At 48.5% G+C, this 21,683-nt stretch overlaps 1 protein-coding gene and 1 long non-coding RNA gene across 16 annotated transcripts in view; both read right to left on the bottom strand.

Annotated features, from left to right (window-relative positions):
• The window catches only part of LOC119822313 (H-2 class I histocompatibility antigen, L-D alpha chain-like), a 144,862-nt gene that overhangs the window by 46,565 nt on the left and 76,614 nt on the right, over window positions 1-21,683 (bottom strand). For 2 of the 15 annotated variants that reach the window (XM_038341417.1, XM_038341396.1), the window contains exons 2-5: window positions 11,945-12,214; window positions 11,464-11,739; window positions 9,285-9,560; window positions 9,058-9,171 (exon numbers count right to left, since the gene is read on the bottom strand). The exons of 4 other annotated variants lie outside the window; for them this stretch is intronic. In XM_038341417.1, coding sequence (XP_038197345.1) covers window positions 9,058-9,171; window positions 9,285-9,560; window positions 11,464-11,739; window positions 11,945-12,214 — 936 coding nt within the window. Of the gene's footprint in view, window positions 1-3,673; window positions 3,950-8,084; window positions 8,696-8,722; window positions 8,877-9,057; window positions 9,172-9,284; window positions 9,561-11,463; window positions 11,740-11,944; window positions 12,215-12,419; window positions 12,550-18,113; window positions 18,537-18,972; window positions 19,006-19,189; window positions 19,304-19,430; window positions 19,707-21,202; window positions 21,479-21,683 lie in introns of those variants that run through there. 9 more of the 15 variants (XM_038341419.1, XM_038341399.1, XM_038341398.1 and 6 more) reach the window with 7 other exon arrangements.
• LOC119822325 lies at window positions 2,564-3,666 on the bottom strand. Its single transcript, XR_005286768.1, has 2 exons — window positions 3,453-3,666; window positions 2,564-2,863 (listed from the first exon to the last, which is right to left on the bottom strand). It is a non-coding gene; the product is annotated as an uncharacterized LOC119822325 (long non-coding RNA).

Raw genomic sequence — 21,683 nt, forward strand, 5'->3', positions numbered from 1 at the left:
AGTGAGACCATGTGTGACGTCGAAATCAACAGAGGTTGGAAAGTGAAACTATGCAGATCGCCCAGTCACCACTCCCTGAAACTCTGAGAGCCACTGCCAGAGAACCCCACAGGGCGCTGACTTCCCGGAAAGAGCTAGGGTTTGTCAACCTGTCTTCCTGAGTCCTATTCAGAGACTGTCTGTGGAGTTCAGGGGAGACTGCAGACTGAACTCAGGCCCTTCTCTAATTCAGTGCCGTGAAGATGCAGTCCCACCCTTTCTGGGACTCTGCCGGAATAATCATGCCAGAGGATGTGTGGGCAACAGCGACCTCGTCTGGGAATTCATTAGAGAGATAGGTCTTCTCAGTCTCTCTCTCTGTCTCTCTACCCCCTCCCCCAACTGTGTGTCTCTCTCGTCATTTTTTTTCCCCCGCTCGCTTTTTCTGAGTTTTTTTGAGACAGGGCTTCTCGAAGAGGGAAGGAACTATGACTATCTAGAAGACCTGAGAAGGAAAATAATATTACCTGAGTAAGCAGGAAGTGCAATCATACAACTTCCAAAAGGTGTAAGAAATGACAAAGACAGCCGGTTACCTGGGCAATCACCCAAAGTCTCATTTGCAATGTTGGAGCAATCAACTTTGGTTAAAGCCTAGAGTAACTGACAGACCATTTTCAGAGGCAGGAAGATTTGAAAAACCGTCTTACTCTGTCTTGGCTAAGTTTGGCAGTCTTCTTGTCCAGTATGGACACCATGCACTTTGTCAGTAGTCAAGACAGGGCAGTTCTTTGCCCAAAGGCCAGTTGTGCAAAGAAGAAAACAAGCTCCAAGTGGAGTGTCTTTGGTGGAATCATCCTGAGCAGCTTGTGACCCAAAACCAATCTTAAAGTGGTGCTATCAGCATGATGACGTCATATCAATCAGCACGATGACGTCATATCAATCAGCACGATGACGTCATATCAATCAGGTGGAGTTGCTGTTGTGGGGCCCCATCTCCTTTCTGGAGACTTCAAAGAATACTATAGGAAAATTTATTGTTTATTGTGGAAAACTTAAACATTATTCATGTAGACATACATTTAATGAAAGGTACCATAGAGACAAAAGTAGTCATAGGGAGAAGTCAAAGTTTGCGAAGGCAGAGTGAATCGGTGGAGCATGAGACTTAATCTCAGGGTTTGTTCCCCACATTGGGAGGCAATTTGTTGGCATACCAAAGAGTTCCACAATAGCCCGGAATGGAGTATAACAAAAGTTTATTTATTGGGGGATTATCTCACAGCAAGGGCAGCAATTTGCAGTCCTCTGCATGCACGGGGAACTGAAACTGAATCCAGCATCAGCGAGAGCCCTGCATGCTTTTAGCCGGGATTTATAGTATATGAGAGGCACGCCCCCAAATGGGCCGGTATCTTAAAGGCTATTGGCTGAAGGAGTTACCACAACACAGGACAGCTTCCACAGAGAAACTTGTCTCGAAAAATCAAATCAAAACAACAAAAGAATTCATTGGCCCAGGAGAGAGGGAGCTGGGAGAGCAAGAGAAGAAGAGAGAGGCCAAGAGGGCCAGGAATGGAGCCAAAGTGGAAAGCACTTGACCAAGTGACTGGATTCTATAGGAAAGAGAAGCTGAGGGAGGGAAACAAAGCCGAGGGGTTGAAGAGGCTTAGGATGTGGTGGAGGTGAGAGGTGCTGAGAGGAGCCAGGGCTCTGTAGCACCAAATAATTTATTTCTCAGCCAGCATATATACTAACAACAGGAAAAAGGCAGAACAAAGGGCTGTAGAGTCAGCTGACCACCTCCCTGCACTGTCCTTGGGAGGAAACTCACGCAGGTGCATTATCTCAATACAAGAATTCAGCTAGTAGCAAGCAGCTACCAATCACTAAGGAGGAGTGCCTCTGGCTGGCATACACCAGTCCAAATTTTAATAGATATGTGTTCTTTCATCTGGGCAAAAATGCTCTTTCTCGTGGGCTTAATCAGAACTTTCTCACAACCCTCAAGGATATTTGGAGCAAGCACAGCAGGCAATCTTGAACTCAAATGACTTCTTTAAGTCACTGATGACTCCAGATGGAAACTGAGTCACATGTGGGCTACCGCAGGCAACACTAGCAGCACAAAAACAGGCCTAATCCTCCAAACTAACTAAAAAGACAAGAAATAAACACAGAAGACGGGGGAAGAGCCTCAGCCTTCACTGAGTTCAGGGTAACCTGTCAGAGCAGCCCTGTTGCTCATAATCCTTGCTTTGACCCTAATCCCAGGTGTTGACTCAGGATCTCTCCTGCCCTGTTCCCACAGTTGTTAACTCACAAAGAAATCACACAGAGGTCTACATCAATTATTAACTGATTGGCCCAGTATCTCAGGCTCTTCTTGTTAATTAATTAATTAATTCTTATAACATATTAGCCCATAATTCTTGTCTATGTTGGCCATGTGGCTTGGTACCTTTTTTGTTGAGGCAAGTCACATCTTGCATCTCTGTGTCTGGGTAACAACTGCAGACTGCAGAATCCTCTTCCCAGAATTCTCCTGTTCTCATTGTCCCACCTCTACTTCCTGTCTGGCTACCAGCCAATTAGCATTTTATTAAACAAGTATGAGAAACACATGTTTACAGGGTAAAACCATTGTCCCTCAGCACCCAGGCCCCAGGGCATCACCTTTTCAAGCCTCCAGAGACAAGTCAGAGCTCTGGACACTGTCCCTGCCTGCAGTAGAAATAACCAGACACAGTCAGGAGATTGACAAGTGGGGCTGGAGGAGAAACAATCAGCTCAGTCTCCACTCAAGTTCCTCAGGGACTCTGGGATGATTCTTCTTCCCTGTCATACTGAACTGACGTAGGAGCATAGCCTTCTTTTCCACCTGTGAGAGGAAAAGCTGTGAGAATTCAGGGAAGTCCTGGTTCCTAGAGAATTTCCAGAATTGTGACTGCAGATCAGAGGAGGGTCAGGAGGCACAAGGAAGGAGGTGTGCAGGGAATGAACTAATGCCAGTCTGGAGGTCTGTTCTGAGTAGGAACCTTCCCTTCTAGCTTCTGACCTCTGAGAATCATATGCCCATCCCCTCCATTGACAGGGTTATAGACTGTTCCTCCATTTCCCAAGCACTTTATAGTAGGTGATTCTCAGCATACAGATCCAGAGATGGCATGGTTGTACACATGACGTGTGTGTGTGAAAGACAGAGATGCACTCATGCTACAGCATGCGTGTGTGTTGATCGGAGGAGTCATTCCTTCCTCCCACTTTTACATGGCTTTCAAGGGTTGAATTCAGTTAATCAGACATGCATGTGTATACCTACTGAGCCATCTTGCCAGGCCAGGAACATTTTCTAAGTATCTAGAAGACAGTGTTGTGTGATAGCCATTCACTATGCACCCTTCTTGAAGGTGCTAAATTAACATAACAAAACAAAACAGAGCGAAAACTAGACTCTGTCCCTTCCATACCTGTGCTCTTCCTCACCCACATCAGCACACCAATGACAAAACCTAAGACCACAGCTCCAAGGACAGCACCAACAACGGTCCTGATGGGAATGGTGGACTGAGGAGACTCTAGGAGGGGAGGGAATGGAAGACTCTTGAAGGTGAGGGTCATGGCTATGCCCTGGGTCTGTAGAACACTCCAGCTTTCCCTGACCCCAGCTCTGCACCCACTCCCTCTTTACCCCATCTCAGGGTCAGAGGCTCAGGCAGCCCCTCATGTTGCACATGGCATGTGTATCTCTCCTCCTCCCCAAAAGGAACCACCACAGCTGCCCACTTCTGGAAAGTTCCATCCCCTGCAGGTCTGGTCTCCACCAGCTCCATGTCCTGTGTCTGTTCCTCCTCATCCCTCTTTCAGGTCAGGGTGAAGTCAGCAGGGTAGAAGCTCAGGGCCCAGCACCTCAGAGTGACATCATCTTGAGATCTGGGGTGATGGGTCACATGTGTCTCTGGAGGGTCTGAGGAGAAGAGGTGGAAATGTCAGGTGTTTTGCATTCTTCCTGGGGACTCCAGCAGGGTCATGAGACCTTCCAGAGAAGGGTCAGAAATGGGGTGAGGGAGGGGTTAAAATACCCTGAAGCTTAGACACAAGGTTCTTAATAATCTTATCTTTGAAAAATTCTAGATAGGGGTGAAAGAGCCCAGGGCCAGAGAGCTCTAGGTGTCACATCAGGAAAAGGAACTTCTGTCCTGACTGGGTGGGGCTGAGGGATTCAGCCTCACTGAAGACTCCAGAGACCTTGGGTGTGGGCAGAGACCTGGTCTGAGCAAGGCTGTGGCCCACAGGACTGCAGACTGAAGGTCAACTGCCTTGGTCATTTCAGGACCTTCTCTCCTTCCCTCTGGAGACACACTCTGAACTCTCCTGAGAGAAGGATGAGACCTGGGAGAGTCAGTCCCTGCTAAGGGCAAGGATACCAAATAGAACTTTTCACCTCCTATAAGTGAGAGACAGGAGACAGGATATGATGTCAGAAGGAAAGACACCCAGAGTTTCCTCTAAAGCCAGGAGGCAGACAAGGGAGTAGACTCTCTGCCATCCTGTTTGATACAGTGATGATTTATATAAGCTATCAGAGTTAGATGGAAGATAGGCACAGGAAAGAAAGAAGTCCACTCTTTCCAAAAAACATCATTCTTTCTTAAAACACCCTGTTGATCCCATAGACGTTATCTGGGATCTAATAAACACTTACGGTTTTACACAAAAATCAATAGAAAAAAATGGAACCTTCATTTATGCTAGTAGTGTATTTTAGCAAATGTACAACATTCGAAGTAACTCCACCAGAATGAAGTGCTTGGAGGTATACCTACCCAAAGAAACGAAAGAAGTCTGCAATGAAAACTTCAAGATACAGACACAGGACATCATGGAAAGACAAACCATGCTCCTGGACTGGCGGAGGTAATATTGTGAAAATGACCATACCACCAAAATTAATCTAGAGATATAAGGCAATACTATCAAAACTGTGATATATTCCATAGGTGTAGAAAAGAGGAAAAATCTGTATGGAGTGAAAAAGACCACGAACAGCCAACACTCCTAACGATTAAGGTCACCGCTGGAAGCTGGACACGGTGGGGCACACCTTTAATCCCAGGACTTGTGAGGCAGAGGCCTGTGGATGTCTGTGAGTTCAAGGCCAGTTCTGCCTACAAAGAGAGTAGGACTGTAACACAGAGAAGCCCTGTCTTTGAAAACAGAACAAATAAAAGAGCCCTGCTGGAGGTGTTACATTACCAACCTCACATTATCCTGCAGAGCTATAGTGACAAAGACAGCCTGGAACTGGCATAAAACAGGCAGGAAATTCAAAGACATAGGATAGAGATTCTGGACATAAAATGACAAAGCTATGCAGACTTAATTTTAGACAAAGAGTGCAAAACACAAACTGGAAAAAGAGCCCATTCTACGAACGATGCTGTAATACTGTTTTCCTGCCCGAGAAGATGAATTTAGATTATCACCTTTCACCTTGTACAGAAGTAAACTTTAAATAGAGCAATGACCTTATTATATTCAAATCTCGAAACACCCAAAGTTCAAGAAGACAGTCTAGAGGAATCCCTTCCAGATACTGGGGTAGGCAAGAACTTAGGATAGAACAGCAATACCACAGGAGCTAATGAAGCCACACATCAGCATGAAAACAAAGTCTCTCCACAGCATAGGGCACAATCAGCAGAGAGAACAGAAGCCACAATAGGAGAAACCTGTACCAGCTCCACTGCAGACAAGGGACTAGAGCCCTCCATTTACAGAGAACTACAGAAATTAAATACCAAGAAACTAATGTTGTCATTCAACCAATGGTCGAGAGAATTGAATAGACAGTTATCTTAATAAAAGAAAATCTCAAGTGGCCACTAGCTATTTTCAGTGTTCTCGGTATCTCTATTCTTCATGAAATGCAGATTAAACTCCTTTGAGGGGCTGGAGAGTTGGCTCAGAGGTGAAGTGATGTAGGTGGGTCTTCTATCTATCTGTTACTCTCATTGGTTAATTAATAAAGACAACTGCTTGGCCTGATAGGTTAGAACATAGGTAGGCGGGGAAGACAGAACAGAATGCTGGGAGGAAGAAAGTAGGGAGTCAGTCGCCATGAAGCCAGTCACCAGGTCAGACATGCTGAATCTTTCAAGGTAAGCCACCACCTTGTGGTGCTACACAGATTATTAGAAATGGGTTAAGCAAGATGTGAGGCTAGTAAGAGGCTAGAGCTAATGGGCCAACCAGTGTTTAAATGAATACAATTTGTGTGTTGTTATTTCGAGTGTAAAGCTAGCCGTGCGGGAACCAGGTGGGATGAAAAGCAGGCCTGCTGGTCTCACCACTACAGTGAAGGGTGCTTGATACTCTACAGAAGACCTGGGTTAGATGCACTGTCTGTAACTCCAGCCCCAGGGATCTGACACCCTCTTCTGATCCCAGACACCAGGCACACACATGGTGCACATGCACACATGCAGACAAAACCCTCATCCACATGAAAGAATAAAATAAAAATAAAACTGCTTAGAGACAGCACTTCACCCCAGTCAGAAAGGCTGTCATCAACAAATCTGACAGCAAATGTTGGAGAGAACATGGAGAGAGAGGAGCCCTTACTCACTCCTATGTGTGTGTGTGTGTGTATGCGTGCACACACACATTAATACTGTCTTTGTGGAAATAATTTTGCTCATTTCTTAAAAAAAAAATTGAAGCTAGAACTACCGTATGACCCAGCTATTTTATACCTGGACAGAAGTCCACACCTACTGGTGAGATATTTACACCCCATGGTTATTGCTGTTTCTCCACTAGAGTGAAGAATTGTATTTAGCCCATCAATGGACGAGAAGATAATGGACACTTGGCATCCACACACAATGGAATACTGTTCGGCTGTAAACAACGTAATCACAAAATACTCAGGAAAATGGATGAACTTAGCATGTATAGTATTAAGCAAGGTCTTAAAAAGAAAAGCTACATTGTTTCTCCTCATACGTGGGATATAGTCAACAATATATCAATTAGGTCATCATCAAACACTTCAGAGATCTACAGACTATGGCATTTAAGATGTTCTTCTTTTTCATGGCAGTGAGATATGTCTGCTCCTGGCAGCACCAATCTACTTCAGAGAAGATAATGGGCATCGAAGAAACTCACATGGAGTTTACTTTCTCTGTGGCAAAAGTAAGCCACTGGGCAATAAAATGCCCCTGCCTCGACAGCTGACATTATGCTGTCCTAATTTGACAAGCAGCACACAAAATATCCTGCTTCCCAGAATAGTCTGTCGGTCTATATGCTAGACATGTAGGCTGAAAATGGAAGCCCCAACATTGCAGAGGAACTTAGTGTGACTGTCCAGGCAGCCAGTTGTTTCTGTCATTACTCACAGAGTTTGGAAGCTGCTTGCTCACACTTCCTGCTTACTCAGTTAATATATTTCCTTCTTGGGTCTCTGAGGGAGTGGAAGACTAGATAGCTATAGTTTTCCTTGTTTCCTAGACACAGAAAGCAAGTTATAATAGAAAGGAAATTAGGTACAAGACTTTGGACTCACCAAGATAGAGATATGGAGTATTGTCTCTGAAGCTGTCAAATGCAAATGGACTAGACATTGTTGATGTATTTATTGTCTGTATATATTGTATATAGTTATTATACTTATTGTTTGTAGCTTTTCTTATATTAGTCATAGTTTTTATTTTAAACAAAAGGAAAATGTAGTAGCATTTGATTTTTACTTTAATAAATAAAGCTTGCCTGTAGATTAGAGAGTAAAACATCCCCACTGGTCAGCCTTACTACCAGGCAGTGGTGACACACACCTTTAATCCCAGTAGCCACACTAGTTCCCATAGCAACTAGGCAGTGCCTTCCCTTAATCCCAGTGATGCACGCCTTTAACGACAGCCCTAGAGAGGATTACAAAATGGGAGGAAACAGCTCTCAGACACAGTCTCATTCTGAGATTCCTGGAAGCAGGATCACTATTTTGGACTGAAGTTTAGGAAAGAGCCAGTGGCTGGCTGCTCCCACAGCCTCTTCCTGTCCCACCAAATACAGAACATAGTGAACACAGATTCTGAAAGGTTCTCCATGCTGCCTTTTATTTCCTCCACAAACTCTACATATCTCAATCCTTTATTTTACTGCCAATCAACCTTTGAGATTAAGGACGTGAACAATCAAGTTCACATTCAGATTTTTATTTTCAGTGGAGAAGTCAGGAGCTGCAGCTCAGGACAGCATGGAGGAGACAGGATGGAGACGTCCCCTCCTGTCTGTAGGAACAGGAAGGTTGGCTGTGGAAGGGAACAGGGCAGTGCAGAGACAGAGTCCTGGTGTGCAGGGGTGGGTTGGGCTCCCCAGTTTTTCACATTGAGCCTATAGGATCACAGGGAACATCAGACACTATTGCTGAGAGTGAACTGAGGGCTCTGGGTGTCACAGGAGAGACCTGAACACATCGTCTGTCACCCTATCCACACCAGGCAGCTGTCTTTACGCTACAGAACAAGAGTCATGAACAATCTCTGTGACGACAACATCCCAACAACGGACCACTCACTCAAAGGTGATTTGAGAGTCCCTAGAAACCCAATTATGTCCACTCTGCCCCTCCCCAAATCAGTCCCAAGAGTATCACCTTTACAATTTGGGAGAGACACATCAGAGTTCTGGGAACTGTCTCTGTCTAGAGTGAAATTATATATATATGTTAATGAAAAGGTAACAACAGGGACCATATTTTGCCGGAGGAGCTACTATGGATTTCCAGAACTCCTCAAACAATCCAGCTTCAACCCAAAGGCTTCAGGGACAATCCTGCCCCCCACTATTACTTGGAGCTGGAGCATAGTCCCCTCCTCTTCCACCTGTGAGAAGAAAAGCTGTGAGAGACCAGGGAAGTCCCCGACCCTAGGAAGCTTCCAGAACTTACAGAAGACCCAGGTTAGAGACAGGAGCAATGCGGGGTATGGATGTGTTTCCCATTAATGAGGCAGAGCACACTTCCAAAAGGGACTGAGAGAGAACTCAGATCTTGCCCTTTCCTACCTGTGTTTCTCCTCCTCTTCCTCACAACAGCCACCACAGCTCCAATGACCACAGCTCCAAGGAGAACCAGACCAGCAATGACTGCCATGATGGGGACCGTGGACTGAGGAGGCTCTGGGAAGGGAAGGACAGGAAGGGAAGGTGAGGGTCATGACCCCAGCTCTCAGCCCTCACCCTGCTCAGGGTCTGCAGAAGGCTCCAGCTTTCTGCACCCACTCTCTCCTTACCCCATCTCAGGGTGAGGGGCTCAGGCAGCCCCTCATGGTGCACATGGCATGTGTATTTCTGCTCCTCCCCAGAGGGCACCACCAGAGATGCCCACTTCTGGAAGGTTCCATCCCCAGAAGGTCTGGTCTCCACCAGCTCCATGTCCTGAGTCTGTTCCTCCTCCTCCCTCTGCCAGGTCAGGGTGATGTCAGCAGGGTAGAAGCCCAGGGCCCAGCACCTCAGGGTGACGTCACCTTTAGGTCCAGGATGATGGGTCACATGTGCCTTTGGGGGATCTGTGTGGAAGGTTTAAGAAATACCACAATTAACAAGATAAACTGAAATCTGCAAAGACAAAGTTAAATCAATGATGACACTGAACTATGTGACTGTCTGAACACTTCTGTCATCACACTAGTGACCTGCAGGTGGAGCTGGTCCCCTCATCACAGAACTGCACAGTTTCCTGGGAGACCCAGAAGCTAAGAGGGAATCCACATGAGCCAGCAGGTCAACATGGTCTTCTTATGTGATGTTCTATAGCATAAGTTATGTAGGAAAAGGATGAAGGAATGGAGAATAATTAATTTATATATGTGATTAAATTCACATAAAAATAAGAGACTAAGAAGAAGGAGGTACATGAGGTGCCACCAACTTCTGCTGCCACCATTGAGGCACTAACATTGTGGCCATCCTGCTGACCAGCATTAACTGTCTGACCAAGTGAACAGCCATCACCAAAATGTGTAGCACAATCAAGTGACTCTCTGACATGCAGTCACAGAAAACGACTCCCCAAGCCATGTCTCTGTGGGGACAAGATACAAGGTATTGTTACCCAGGATCCCTGAAGTGTGCTGTGGAGCCCAGTGCAGCACTCACTGGGACTCAGTGGTGCTCACAGGGTGTGTGGATCTTCCCTGTCACTCCAGTCCTGGAGTTGCCGAAGACCCTGTCTCTGAGGAAGTTCAATTCCCAATTCACAGGCTGGGCGGTGGTGGCACACGCCTTTAATCCCAGCACTTGGGAGGCAGAGGCAGCAGGATCTCTGTCAGTTCAAGGCCAGCCTGGTCTACAAGAGCTAGTTCCAGGACAGGCTCCAAAACTACAGAGAAACCCTGTCTCAAAAGACCAAAAAAAAAAAAAAAAACCCAAAAAACAATTCCTAATTCACTAGGGCAACACTGTAACTTGTTGGGGCTGAGGGAGGGCAGGAGGGCTCCAGATGGCTACTTCTGGCAGAAAATAATCTTAAACTCCCAGGAATATTTCTCATTTAAAGGGACCTCTGACTTGCTCCAAAGCTACAAAGAAGTCATGTCTCGACAAACCAAAAAGAACAAAAATAAACAACAATAAACAACAAAAAACTAAACTACAGCAGCCACAAAAAACCCCACTGACTCAACTTGTCTAATTATCCAGAGTGTCAGTCCCCCTGGAACCTGTGGAGACTGATACACATGATAACACAGGGGAGGGAGAGAAGGAATACCATCCCAGGGAGGAAGAAAAACTCACTAAAAGCAAATGACAGCTTTCAAAATTAATAATAATAATGATGATGATGATGATGATGATGATGATAATAATAATATAACAACAACAAAAAAAAGAAAGGAAGAAGAAGAAGAAAAAACCTCCACAATTTAGTATTTGTCCAAGACACCCCGTAATTTCCCACGTGACCATCCTAGGAAGAGATAGAATTGGGGCATGGGAGGGATGCAAACCTCACACACAGGAACCTGGGAGAATGTATTCTTTGGAATGTTCTAGAAACTGGGGAAGCAGCCTAGGGTAGGGGCGTTCATGTCTCCCATCAGGTGAAGGAGACTCCGGTCCTGGTGTGTCAGGGCTGACACACTCAGATGACAGGACTCAGAGTCCACAGACACTGGGTGTGGGCAGAGAGCCCGGCATGGGAGAGGCCATGGCTGACAGGGGCTGCAGACTGAAGGAGCCACTGTTGGTGATGTCGGGATCCTCTCTCCTCCCTCCTGAGACAGATGTGGAGCTGTCCAGGGAGAAGGCTGAGCCCTGGGAGGTCAGTGCAGCCCCTGCCATGCTGGATCAGGAGACCCAGGGACCCTGTCTGCCCTCAGAGACAGGGGCATGACTCCAGTGAGGGTTTCCTCTTCCTCAGGACTGAGCCCAGCCCGAGGGCAGAGGGAGGTGTCGCCCGCGGCCCCGCACCTGAGCGCAGCAGCGCGTCCTTCCCGGTCTCCAGGTGTCTGCGCAGCCACGGCACGCACTCGTCCTCCAGGTAGGCTTTCTGTCTCTCTGCATAACCATCCCGCTCCCACTTCCCCCGGGTGATCTGCGCCGCCGTGTCCGCCGCCGTCCACGTCGTCAGGTCCTCGTTCAAGGCGATGTAATCGCGGCCGTCGTAGGCGTGCTGATGATACCCGCGGAGGAGGCGCCCGTCCGACCCCACCTCACAGCCGTACATCACCTGGATGGTGTGAGAGCCTGCGGGGACCCGCGGTCAGCCCCGCCCCCCTGCCCCGCCCCGTCACCCCACGCCCGCGGCCCCGCCCACCCGCGGACTCTAAACCGAAGGGAAACCGGGTCCGGTCCCCGCTCTCCTCCCGAACCTCGGACCTGGGACCCGGGGCGACCCCGGCCCGTGCGTGGGGACGCGGAGGGGTCGTGACCTCCGACCGCGGTCACTCACCGCCCTCGCTCTGGTTGTAGTAGCCGAGCGCGGTCCTCAGGTTCCCTCGGAAAATCTGCTCGCGGTTCTTGGTTCTTTGTGTGCTCCTCTCCCAATACTCAGGCCCCTCCTGCTCCATCCACGGCGCCCGCGGCTCCTTCCTCGGAGTCTCCGCGTCGCTGTCGTAGCGCACGAACTGCGTGTCGTCCACGTAGCCGACTTCCACATACCGGGGCTCCCGGAGGCCGGACCGGGACACGGCGGTGTAGAAATACCGCAGCGAGTGCGAGCCTGGGGGCGGCGCGCGGTGAGACCCCGACCCTGCTCCCGGGACCCCGGGCAGGAGCGCGGGCCGGGAGGGGAGCGGGGCGCGGGGCTCGGGACGCGGGTGGAGAAGGGGCGGGAGGGTCCGGCTGGGCCACGCGGGGACGCGGCTTCCCCGGTGCCGCCCCCGCCCTCCCCGCAGAGCCCGTTTCCCTCCCGACCCCGCACTCACCGGCGCGGGTCAGGGTCGGGGCCAGGGCGGCCGCCAGCAGCAGGAGCAGCGTGCGCGGGGCCATCGCCCCATCTCAGATCCGGGGCGACTCTGAGTTCCGCGGTCTGCGTGGACTTTATTACCGGTGACCGCGGCGACGCTGGTTGGTTCCCCGGGATCTTGTCACCCAATGGTGTTGAGCACAGCCGATTTGTCACCAGTTTCCGGGCAGAGGGACCTGGCACAGGTTAGGAACAGGAGAAGTGAAACTGGGAACAGGGGAATTCCCCAGCCTTTGGCTGCCCCACCCAGGACCTCACCTGCCTGGGAAGTAAGATTTTGCGCTAAGCCTGTACTGTGGGATAGAACACCGTTTTTCATGGTGCTTTCAAGTTCTGACCCAGAAGCTGTCTGCACACCAGAGACCCACAGGTCAGACTCATTTCATTCTTTCCCCACCTTTCCTCTTCCTTCTTCTCTTCAGACTTCAGACCCTGAATCTTCTATGAGAAAACAGGAACACAATGGCAACAACAAGCAGTTTGGGATGCAAGGCACAGATGCTTCTCTTTAAAGCAGAGGCATTGGCCTGCAAGCCCCACACAGACTCCCACAGAGACCAGGCTCCTGTGTTCACCTGCAGTAGGCAGCTCACACTGCCAAGCCTGACAGCTCAGGATCTCACCTGTAAACAGAGACTTTGCCTCTTCACTCAGGATCCTGTCTTCACAGCCTGTGCTTACACTCAGACTCCTAGTGTTTCTTCCCAGATGATGATCTGTGGCTCCAGGTGCTTGTGTTTTACACAGATCTTCATTCCATAGTCCTGAGATTGTCCGTGTGACCTGGGTCATTGTCTCAGCCCATAGAGACCCCCTTTCTCCATGGGAAGAGACCCCTGTGGGGACCAATACAGCAGGGCACTGACCATGTCTACACCTGTGACCCTCTCTCTCTCTCTCTCTCTCTCTCTCTCTCTCTCTCTCTCTCTCTCACTTTATGAGCTGAAGAAGGGAGATGAAAGTCCCAGGCTGTGGACCCTAGATCTGATAACTGAGTTTGCTCCTGAGTTCCTCAGTCATGTACAGTGTGGACAGAGGTGACTCTCATGGCAGGGTACACACTGGGGATCCTAGGTTCAACTGTGTTCAATATGTGGAGAAAATGAATTTATAATTTTTTCCTGTGATTTTTACTTGATGTCTTCAAATCGCAGCCACACGTACCTGAGGTAGAAAGTGAAATCAGAGGTGAGCAGGCCTCCTTCCTGCAGGGGAGTCACACAGGACACAGTGTGTCGACAAGTGCTTAATCAGATCTGTAAAATCTCCAGTCACCTCCAAAATGCAGGTGTCCATGGCAGCCCCACACACTCACCAGGACTCCAACAGCACCTGTTTTCTGTGAACATCATTTTAAGTGTGGTGTGTATGTTACCTGGAATCTTCATGCTCTTATTAATCTGAGAGCAGTTGGCCTTGAGCAGCTCAACAGAAAGTGTCTGTTTTAGTTACTTTTCTTCTTTTTTAATTATCTGTTGAGACAACATATGTCTCCACAGCTCTGGCTGTCCTGGAACTCAGTCTGTAGAACAGACTGGCATTGAACTCACAGAGATTCACCTGCCTGTGCTCCCAGGTGCTAGGATTAAATGTGTGGACCACAGCACCGTTAGTTTTCTTTTCCAAGGCTGTAATAAGACACTGTGATCCCAGAAACATATGAAAAGGGGTGTTTAATTTAGCCTTAAGTTTTCAGAGGGTTTGAATCCATGATGGCAGGGGAAAGTGTGGTGATAGGAACAGCCGAAAGCTCAACATCTTGATCCACAAGCAAGTGTCAGAGACATTGGGGATAGTGGGAGTCTCTAAAATCTCTATGCACACCTGCCCCAACAAGGCCACACCTCCTGATCCTTCCCAAACAGTTCCATTAGCTGGAGCTGAAGCATCCAAACCTCTGAGCCTGTGTGGCCATTCTCATTCAAACCCCCACAGTATTCAGTGTGGGATGTCAGATGCCCTGCAGGGTTCTGCAGATGCGTCCACTGTGATCTGTAGACAAAGACCCTCAAACAGGAGGACCCCACTGGGTTAGACTCTCCCCTTTTGCTTCTGTCTCCTTCTGCTCAGCTCTTCTTTTTCTCCCTCAGGTCTCATGCCCAGCACTCCAGAGCTCTGTACTAACACTGTCTCCTCCTTTGCATCTAGTTTTTCTTTCTGTGGTCAGCCATCTTGACAGCCTTTTTGGCAGCCATTATGCTGTGAGCCAGGGTGTGTGGTTTCCTTATGTAAAAGCTACAGATGTTGGGCCTCATGAGGCCCAGGCATGAGGCCCAGTATAATTTCCTGAGCCTAGATAGAGTTTGGAGACCTGTCTCTGGCTATCTGACCTAGACCCACCTCTGCCCAGCCACCGCTAGCATGGTGGAATGTTATTGGCCCTTGTTCCTGGCTCTGCCTTGGCCTATCCCAGGCTTCCCCCTTCATCACAACCCTGCATAGTCCCTGCTTGATACCATTAAAGATCCTGCTTTGACAGATTCCCAACTCTGTGGGAGTGCCCAGGAGGCAGGGGCTGAGTCACACACTCACCCATCCCATTCAGCCCTGGGGAGAGTCAGGCAGTTCTGGCTCTGCCCCTGCTTCTCTGCCAGAGAACCTGGCAGCAATGAGGCTGGAGAGATGGCTCAGAGGTTGAGAGAGCACTCATTTCTCTTGCAGAGATCTGGGTCAGTTCCCATTACTCACATGGTGTTTCAACAACCAATATAACAACTCCACTTTCATGGGATGTAGTGCCTGGGGCACCTCTATATTCCACACATAAAACAAACACACAAGAAAAATGAAATTTCAAAAGGACATTTAAGAAGCTTCCTCCAAGCTCTCTCTCCCTCTCCCACACATCTAGAGTGTGAGGGCCCAGGCGCTGAGGGCACAGGGCCATTGAGTCAACATTGTACCTTCAGCCAATGAAGCCAGCATGGGAAAAAGGACAATAACTGATAATTGAAATAGACTATACTGAAATGAAAATTAGCAAGACAGCATAAAATTGAAAATACAAACAGACATTTACTTTATGGGCCTACTTGCACAGTGGATCACAGGCTCGTTCCAAGGAGAAGACACGGTGTGGGCTCATCTTTGCATTGAGCTGGTGTTGGTTTTTAATTGCTGCTGAACAAGACAAATTTCAGTTAATCACTTGAATGGTCACTTGTAACAAACCATGCTATCCCCAACAATTACAAAGTTCTTGTAGTTAGTGATGTCCCCCATTCCCATCTTCCCTCCCACTTCTCTCCTTCCAGGATCTCACCTTTTAAGATCAAAGAAAGCATTCGAGTCTATGGCAAACAACAGGACTAGGTCTGAGCCCACAGAGGGTGAGGCTAACGGAGGATTATTGGCATCTGCAAGACTTTCTATATTTGCAAAAGTTTCCTTAATTTCTTTCTGTAAATCATAAACCATTTGAGAAGAATTAGGGTGAGCCAGCAAATGCATCTTATCCCTATCATACCTGCTTCCATTAAAATCTTAAGGTTCTAATACGATTAGAAGAAACGTTCCAATCACATTTTAATTTTATCTGCTTCTTCAAATTTCTATCTGATCCCCTATCAATATAACAGTTTGCCTTAACTGAGCTAATTCATTCATGATCTCATTATCAGTTTTATTTTGTTCAGATCCAAAGTTCTGTTGAATGCTCATGCTAGTCCTCTAATAAATTCAGCAGTTTGGATTTCTTCATGAAGCGACACTCTAGCTGTTGTTTCTGTAGCCGTCAATGCTATCATCCCAGAATAACGGAAACAACCAGTCCAGCCCTTCCATGTGTTCTTCTCATTATTCTCTCAGCAAGTTTCTGCACCAGGATCATCACAGGAGAGTCTTGCCATGGCTTCGACAACCTCACTGGTGTCCAGATTGCAGGTCTTGTTCCAAGAATATATAAAGACTCAAAAATAAAATCTAAAAACAACACAGGCATGAAGGGTACAGCATTCACAGCGATGCAAGTAATTGTTTAGGGTGTTATTGCACAGGTCCTTTCAGTAGTAAGGTAGTGGTACACAGGCCAGAAAAGGGTGGCTCTGATTTAATCTAAAAGACAAATTATCTTTATCATCCTTGATGTTTAATTTTCCTTCCCACGCCTCAAGAGGGTGGAAGGCACTTGCCAGTTTCCACAAATTAGTCTAAATTGAATTGCCAAATTGCAGGAGAGGTCTTGCCATTCCAGCTTTATCAGATAGGTTCATTAATAGAAGCACTAATTTTCACAGTTCCATGCAAATTATAACACTTCCATCTTACCTCTGAGAGAGAATATTTTTCTTGAGTGGAGCCACAAGGACTACAGTCAATGATGTCTCCCAGGGAGATATTAATTAACACTCAAGGCTTCTCACTCCTACACTGTTGCCATTGCATCCAATCAGATTCCTTGTTGGTAACCCACATCTCACTGAATGGTAGCCTTGTGGAACCAGAAGCAGAAATCTCCTACCCTTTAAAACAAGATGCTTGAAGCATATAAAACTTTTGATGTTTATCTCGGGTAGTATTAACTATAGATAGTATTAACTATAGATACTTGAGAAGTTATACTTAGGCATTGAGCTCCATTTCCATCCAAACAAGAATTCCTTGTACTCTCACAGTGCATTTGTCAATCACTTGACCCTTGACCTCTGTTGCCATCTGGACCAGGTGGTCATGAAGATTTATTAATCATTACAGGAATATCCATACCTCCCCAACTCCCTGCTATGTTAATTGGAGGACTGGGGATAAAAGTCATATGCATAGTTTGCCCCTGCTCCCTGTATGATCAACACAAGTGAGTATTGCCAAGGAACAGTATGGCAAGCGGATTCCCTGCCTCCTATCCAGCCGAACATCATGGAACAACAGTTATGGATGGTTATGAGCCATCTGGTGGGTGCTGGGATCTGAACCTGGGTCCTCTGCAAGAGCAGCAAGTGCACTCAAGCCCCTAGTCATCTCTTCCTGTAAATCCTTGAGTCTCCACTGGATTCCCAAAGGCAGAGAGGGAGTTAGGACCTTGGGCAGAACACAGGACAGATCTGAGATGAGACCCTGTGAATCCCTCCTCCTCTCTGCCCATCCTACAACCCGGGTTAGATTCTGACAGATGGGAAAGAAGGAGAGAACCTCCAGGGAGGGGTCTGAAGGGAGGCAGGAGCTCAGGAGACTGAAGCTCATGTTCTCATCCCACAGTCTCCTGAGAACAGGGGCCTAGTTGGGCCTTGAGGGGACAGGGATGGAAAACACCTCCTACTGCTGTCACTCAGGGACCCCACAGGATAATGAGACAGACACCACTCACAGGAGCAAGAACAAGCCCAGTTCTCTATACTAACTAAAAAGACAAGAAATAAACACTAAAGACAGGGGAAAGAGTCACAGCAGCCCTGGTGACCTGTCAGTCACAGCAGCCCTGGCAGCTCATAATCCTGGGGACAGGACAAGGCTCTGGCCATCCCAGTGTCCCTGTGGTCACAGATGTCAGCATGTGGTTCTAAGTGATGAAAAGAACTGAGCCAGGAGGTGACAGAGTTGACCAGTGACCTTGTCAAAGCCAACAACGCACTGAGCTCCACCTGGGCACAGCCCTGTTCTCACTCAGCTCCCACAGCCTCATCCTGTCCCCGCAGATGCACACAGCACAGAACACAGATTCTGGGAGGTTTTCCATGTTGCCATTTATTTTCTCCATAAACTCTATCTCAATCCTTTATTTTACCACCAATCAACCTGTCAGATCAAAGGACATGAACAACCAAGTTCACATTCACATTCTTATTTTCAGCAAGGAAGTTGGGACTGAAGCTCAAGGCAGCATGGAGGAGACAGGATACAGATGTCCCCTCCTGTCTGCAGGAACAGGAAGGTTGGCTGTGGAAGGGAACAGGGCAGTGCAGGGACAGGATCCTGGTGTGCAGGGGTGGGCTGGGCTCCCCAGTTCTTCACATTAGGCCCCTAGGATCACAGGGAACATCAGACACTATTGCTGAGAGTGAACTGAGGGGCTCGGGATGTCACAGGAGACACCTGAACACATCGTCTGTCACTCCATCCACACCAGGCAGCTGTCTTCACGCTACAGAACAAGAGTCATGAACAATCACTGTGAAGACAGCATCCCAACAACCCACCACTCACTCAAAGGGGATTCTGGGGGTCCCTGAAACCCGATGGTGTCCACTCTGCCCCTCCCCAAGTAAGGCCCTAGAGTGGTGTCACCTTTACAGTCTGGGAGAGACACATCAGAACTCTGGAAACTGTCTCTGCCTAGAGTGAAATTATATCTATATCTATATATCTATATCTATATCTATATCATCTATATCTATCTATATATATATGTAAATATATATATCTATCATATATATATTTACATATATATATATATGTAAATGGAAAGGTAAAAACAGGGACCATATTTTGCTGGAAGAGCTATTATGGATTGCCAGAGCTCCTCAAATAATCCAGCTTCAACCAAAGGCTTCAGGGACAATCTTGTTCCTCACACTTACCTGGAGCCAGAGCATATTCCCCTCCTCTTCCACCTGTGAGAAGAAATGCTGTGAGAGACCAGGGAAGTCCCCAACCCTAGGAAGCTTTCAGAACTGACAGCAGATCCAGCATAGAGATGGTAGTAGCAATCAGGGGTGTAGATGTGTTTCTCATTAAAGAGGCAGAGTACACTTCTAAAAGGGGCTGAGAGAGAACTCAGACCCTGCCCTTTCCTACCTGTGTTTCTCCTCCTCTTCCTCACAACAGCCACCACAGCTCCAATGATCACAGCTCCAAGGAGAACCAGACCAGCAATGACAGCCATGATGGGGACCATGGACTGAGGAGGCTCTGGGAAGGGAAGGACAGGAAGGGAAGGTGAGGGTCATGACCCCAGCTCTCAGCCCTGAACCTGCTCAGGGTCTGCAGAAGGCTCCTGCTTTCCCTGACCCCAGCTCTGCACCTATTCCCTCCTTACCCCATCTCAGGGTGAGGGGCTCAGGCAGCCCCTCATGGTGCACATGGCATGTGTATTTCTGCTCCTCTCCAGAAGGTACCACCAGAGATGCCCACTTCTGGAAGGTTCCATCGCCAGAAGGTCTGGTCTCCACCAGCTCCATGTCCTGAGTCTGTTCCTCTTCCTCCCTCTGCCAGGTCAGGGCGATGTCAACAGGGTAGAAGCCCATGGCCCAGCACCTCAGGGTGACATCACCTTTAGGTCCAGGATGATGGGTCACATGTGCCTTTGGGGGATCTGTGTGAAAGATTTATGAAATCCCACAGTTAACAAGATAAACTGAAATATGCAAAGACAAAGTTACATCAATGATGACACTGAACTATGTGACTGTTTGAACACTTCTGTCATCACACTAGTGACCTGCAGGTAGAGCTGGTCCCACTCAACACAGAACTGCACATTTTGCATGGGGGACCCAGAAACTAAGAGGGAATTCACATGAGTCCCCAGGTCACCATGGTCTTCCTTTTATGATGTTCTGTAGCATAAGTTATGTATAAAAGAATGAAGGAATGGAGAATAATTTATATATGTGATTAAAATAATATCAAAATAAGAAATTAGGCTACAGAAGGGTACCACCAACTACTGATGCAACCGTTGAGGGACAACCCCTGTGTCCATCTTGCAGATCAGCATTAATTGCCCAAGTGAACAGTCATCAACAAAGTGAGCAGCAGAAATGTGGTGAATTTAGGAATCTAAGCTAGAGAAAATGACTTCTTAACCCCTATTTCTGGGGGGACAACATACCAGGTATTATCACCCAGGATCCCTGAAGTGTGCTCTGGAGCCCAGTGTAGCACTCACAGGGACTCAGTGGTGCTCACAGGGTGTGTGGATCTTCCCTGTCACTCCAGTCCTGGAGTTGCCGAAGACCCTGTCTCTGAGGAAGTTCAGTTCCTAAGTCACTAGGGCAACACTGCGACTTGTTGGGGCTGAGGGAGGGCATGGGGCTCAGGATGGCTAATTCTGGCAGGAAATAGACTAAGTCCATAGGAATTTTTCTCTTTTAAAGGGAAGACTGTCTTAACTTGTCTAATTATCCAGAGTATCAGCTCCCCATGGCACCTGTGGAGACTGATACACATGTTATAAAAGGGGCCAGAGAAACAACACCTCCCAGTGAAGAAGAAAAAACTGACAAATTCAAAACAAGAAAAATCAATTAAAGAAAAAAACTTGCACAATTTAGTGTTTTTTCCAGGGCACCCCTTAAGTGCTCATGCGACTATTCTAGGAAGAGATAGAATTGGGGTGTGGGAGGGATGCAAACCTCACACAGAGGAATCTGGGAGAATGTATTCTTTGAAAAGTTCTAGAAACTGGGGAAGCAGACTAGGTAGGGGAGTCCATGTCTCCCATCAGGTGAAGGAGACTCCGGTCCTGGTGTGTCAGGGCTGACACACTCAGATGACAGGACTCAGTGTCCACACACACTGGGTGTGGGCAGAGAACCTGGCCTGGGAGAGGCCATGGCTGACAGGGGCTGCAGACTGAAGGAGCCACTGTTGGTGATGTCGGGATCCTCTCCTCCCTCCTGAGACAGATGTGGAGCTGTCCAGGGAGAAGGCTGAGCCCTGGGAGGTCAGTGCAGCCCCTGCCATGCTGGATCAGGAGACCCAGGGACCCTGTCTGCCCTCAGAGACAGGGGCATGACTCCAGTGAGGGTTTCCTTTCCTCAGGACTGAGCCCGAGGGCAGAGGGAGGAGTCGCCCGCGGCCCCGCACCTGTGCGCAGCAGCGCGTCCTTCCCGTTCTCCAGGTGTCTGCGCAGCCACTGCACGCACTCGCCCTCTAGTTTGGCCTTGTATCTCTCTGCCTCCCCAGCCTGCTCCCACTTCCCCCGGGTGATCTGCGCTGCAGTGTCCGCCGCCGTCCACGTCTTCAGATCCTCGTTCAGGGCGAGATAATCGCGGCCATCGTAGGCGAGCTGTTTATACCCGCGGAGGAGGCGCCCGTCCGACCCCACCTCACAGCCTATCGTCTCCTGGATGGTGTGAGAGCCTGCGGGGACCCGCGGTCAGCCCCACCCACCTGCCCCGCCCCCGTCACCCACGCCCGCGGCCCCGCCCACCCGCGGACTCTAAACCGAAAGGGGAACCGGGTCCGGTCCCCGCTCTCCTCCCGAACCTCGGACCTGGGACCCGGGGCGACCCCGGCCCGTGCGTGGGGACGCGGAGGGGTCGTGACCTCCGACCGCGGTCACTCA

The sequence above is a fragment of the Arvicola amphibius genome, chromosome 9 (genome assembly GCF_903992535.2).
Source record: "Arvicola amphibius chromosome 9, mArvAmp1.2, whole genome shotgun sequence".
Taxonomy (NCBI): domain Eukaryota; kingdom Metazoa; phylum Chordata; class Mammalia; order Rodentia; family Cricetidae; genus Arvicola; species Arvicola amphibius.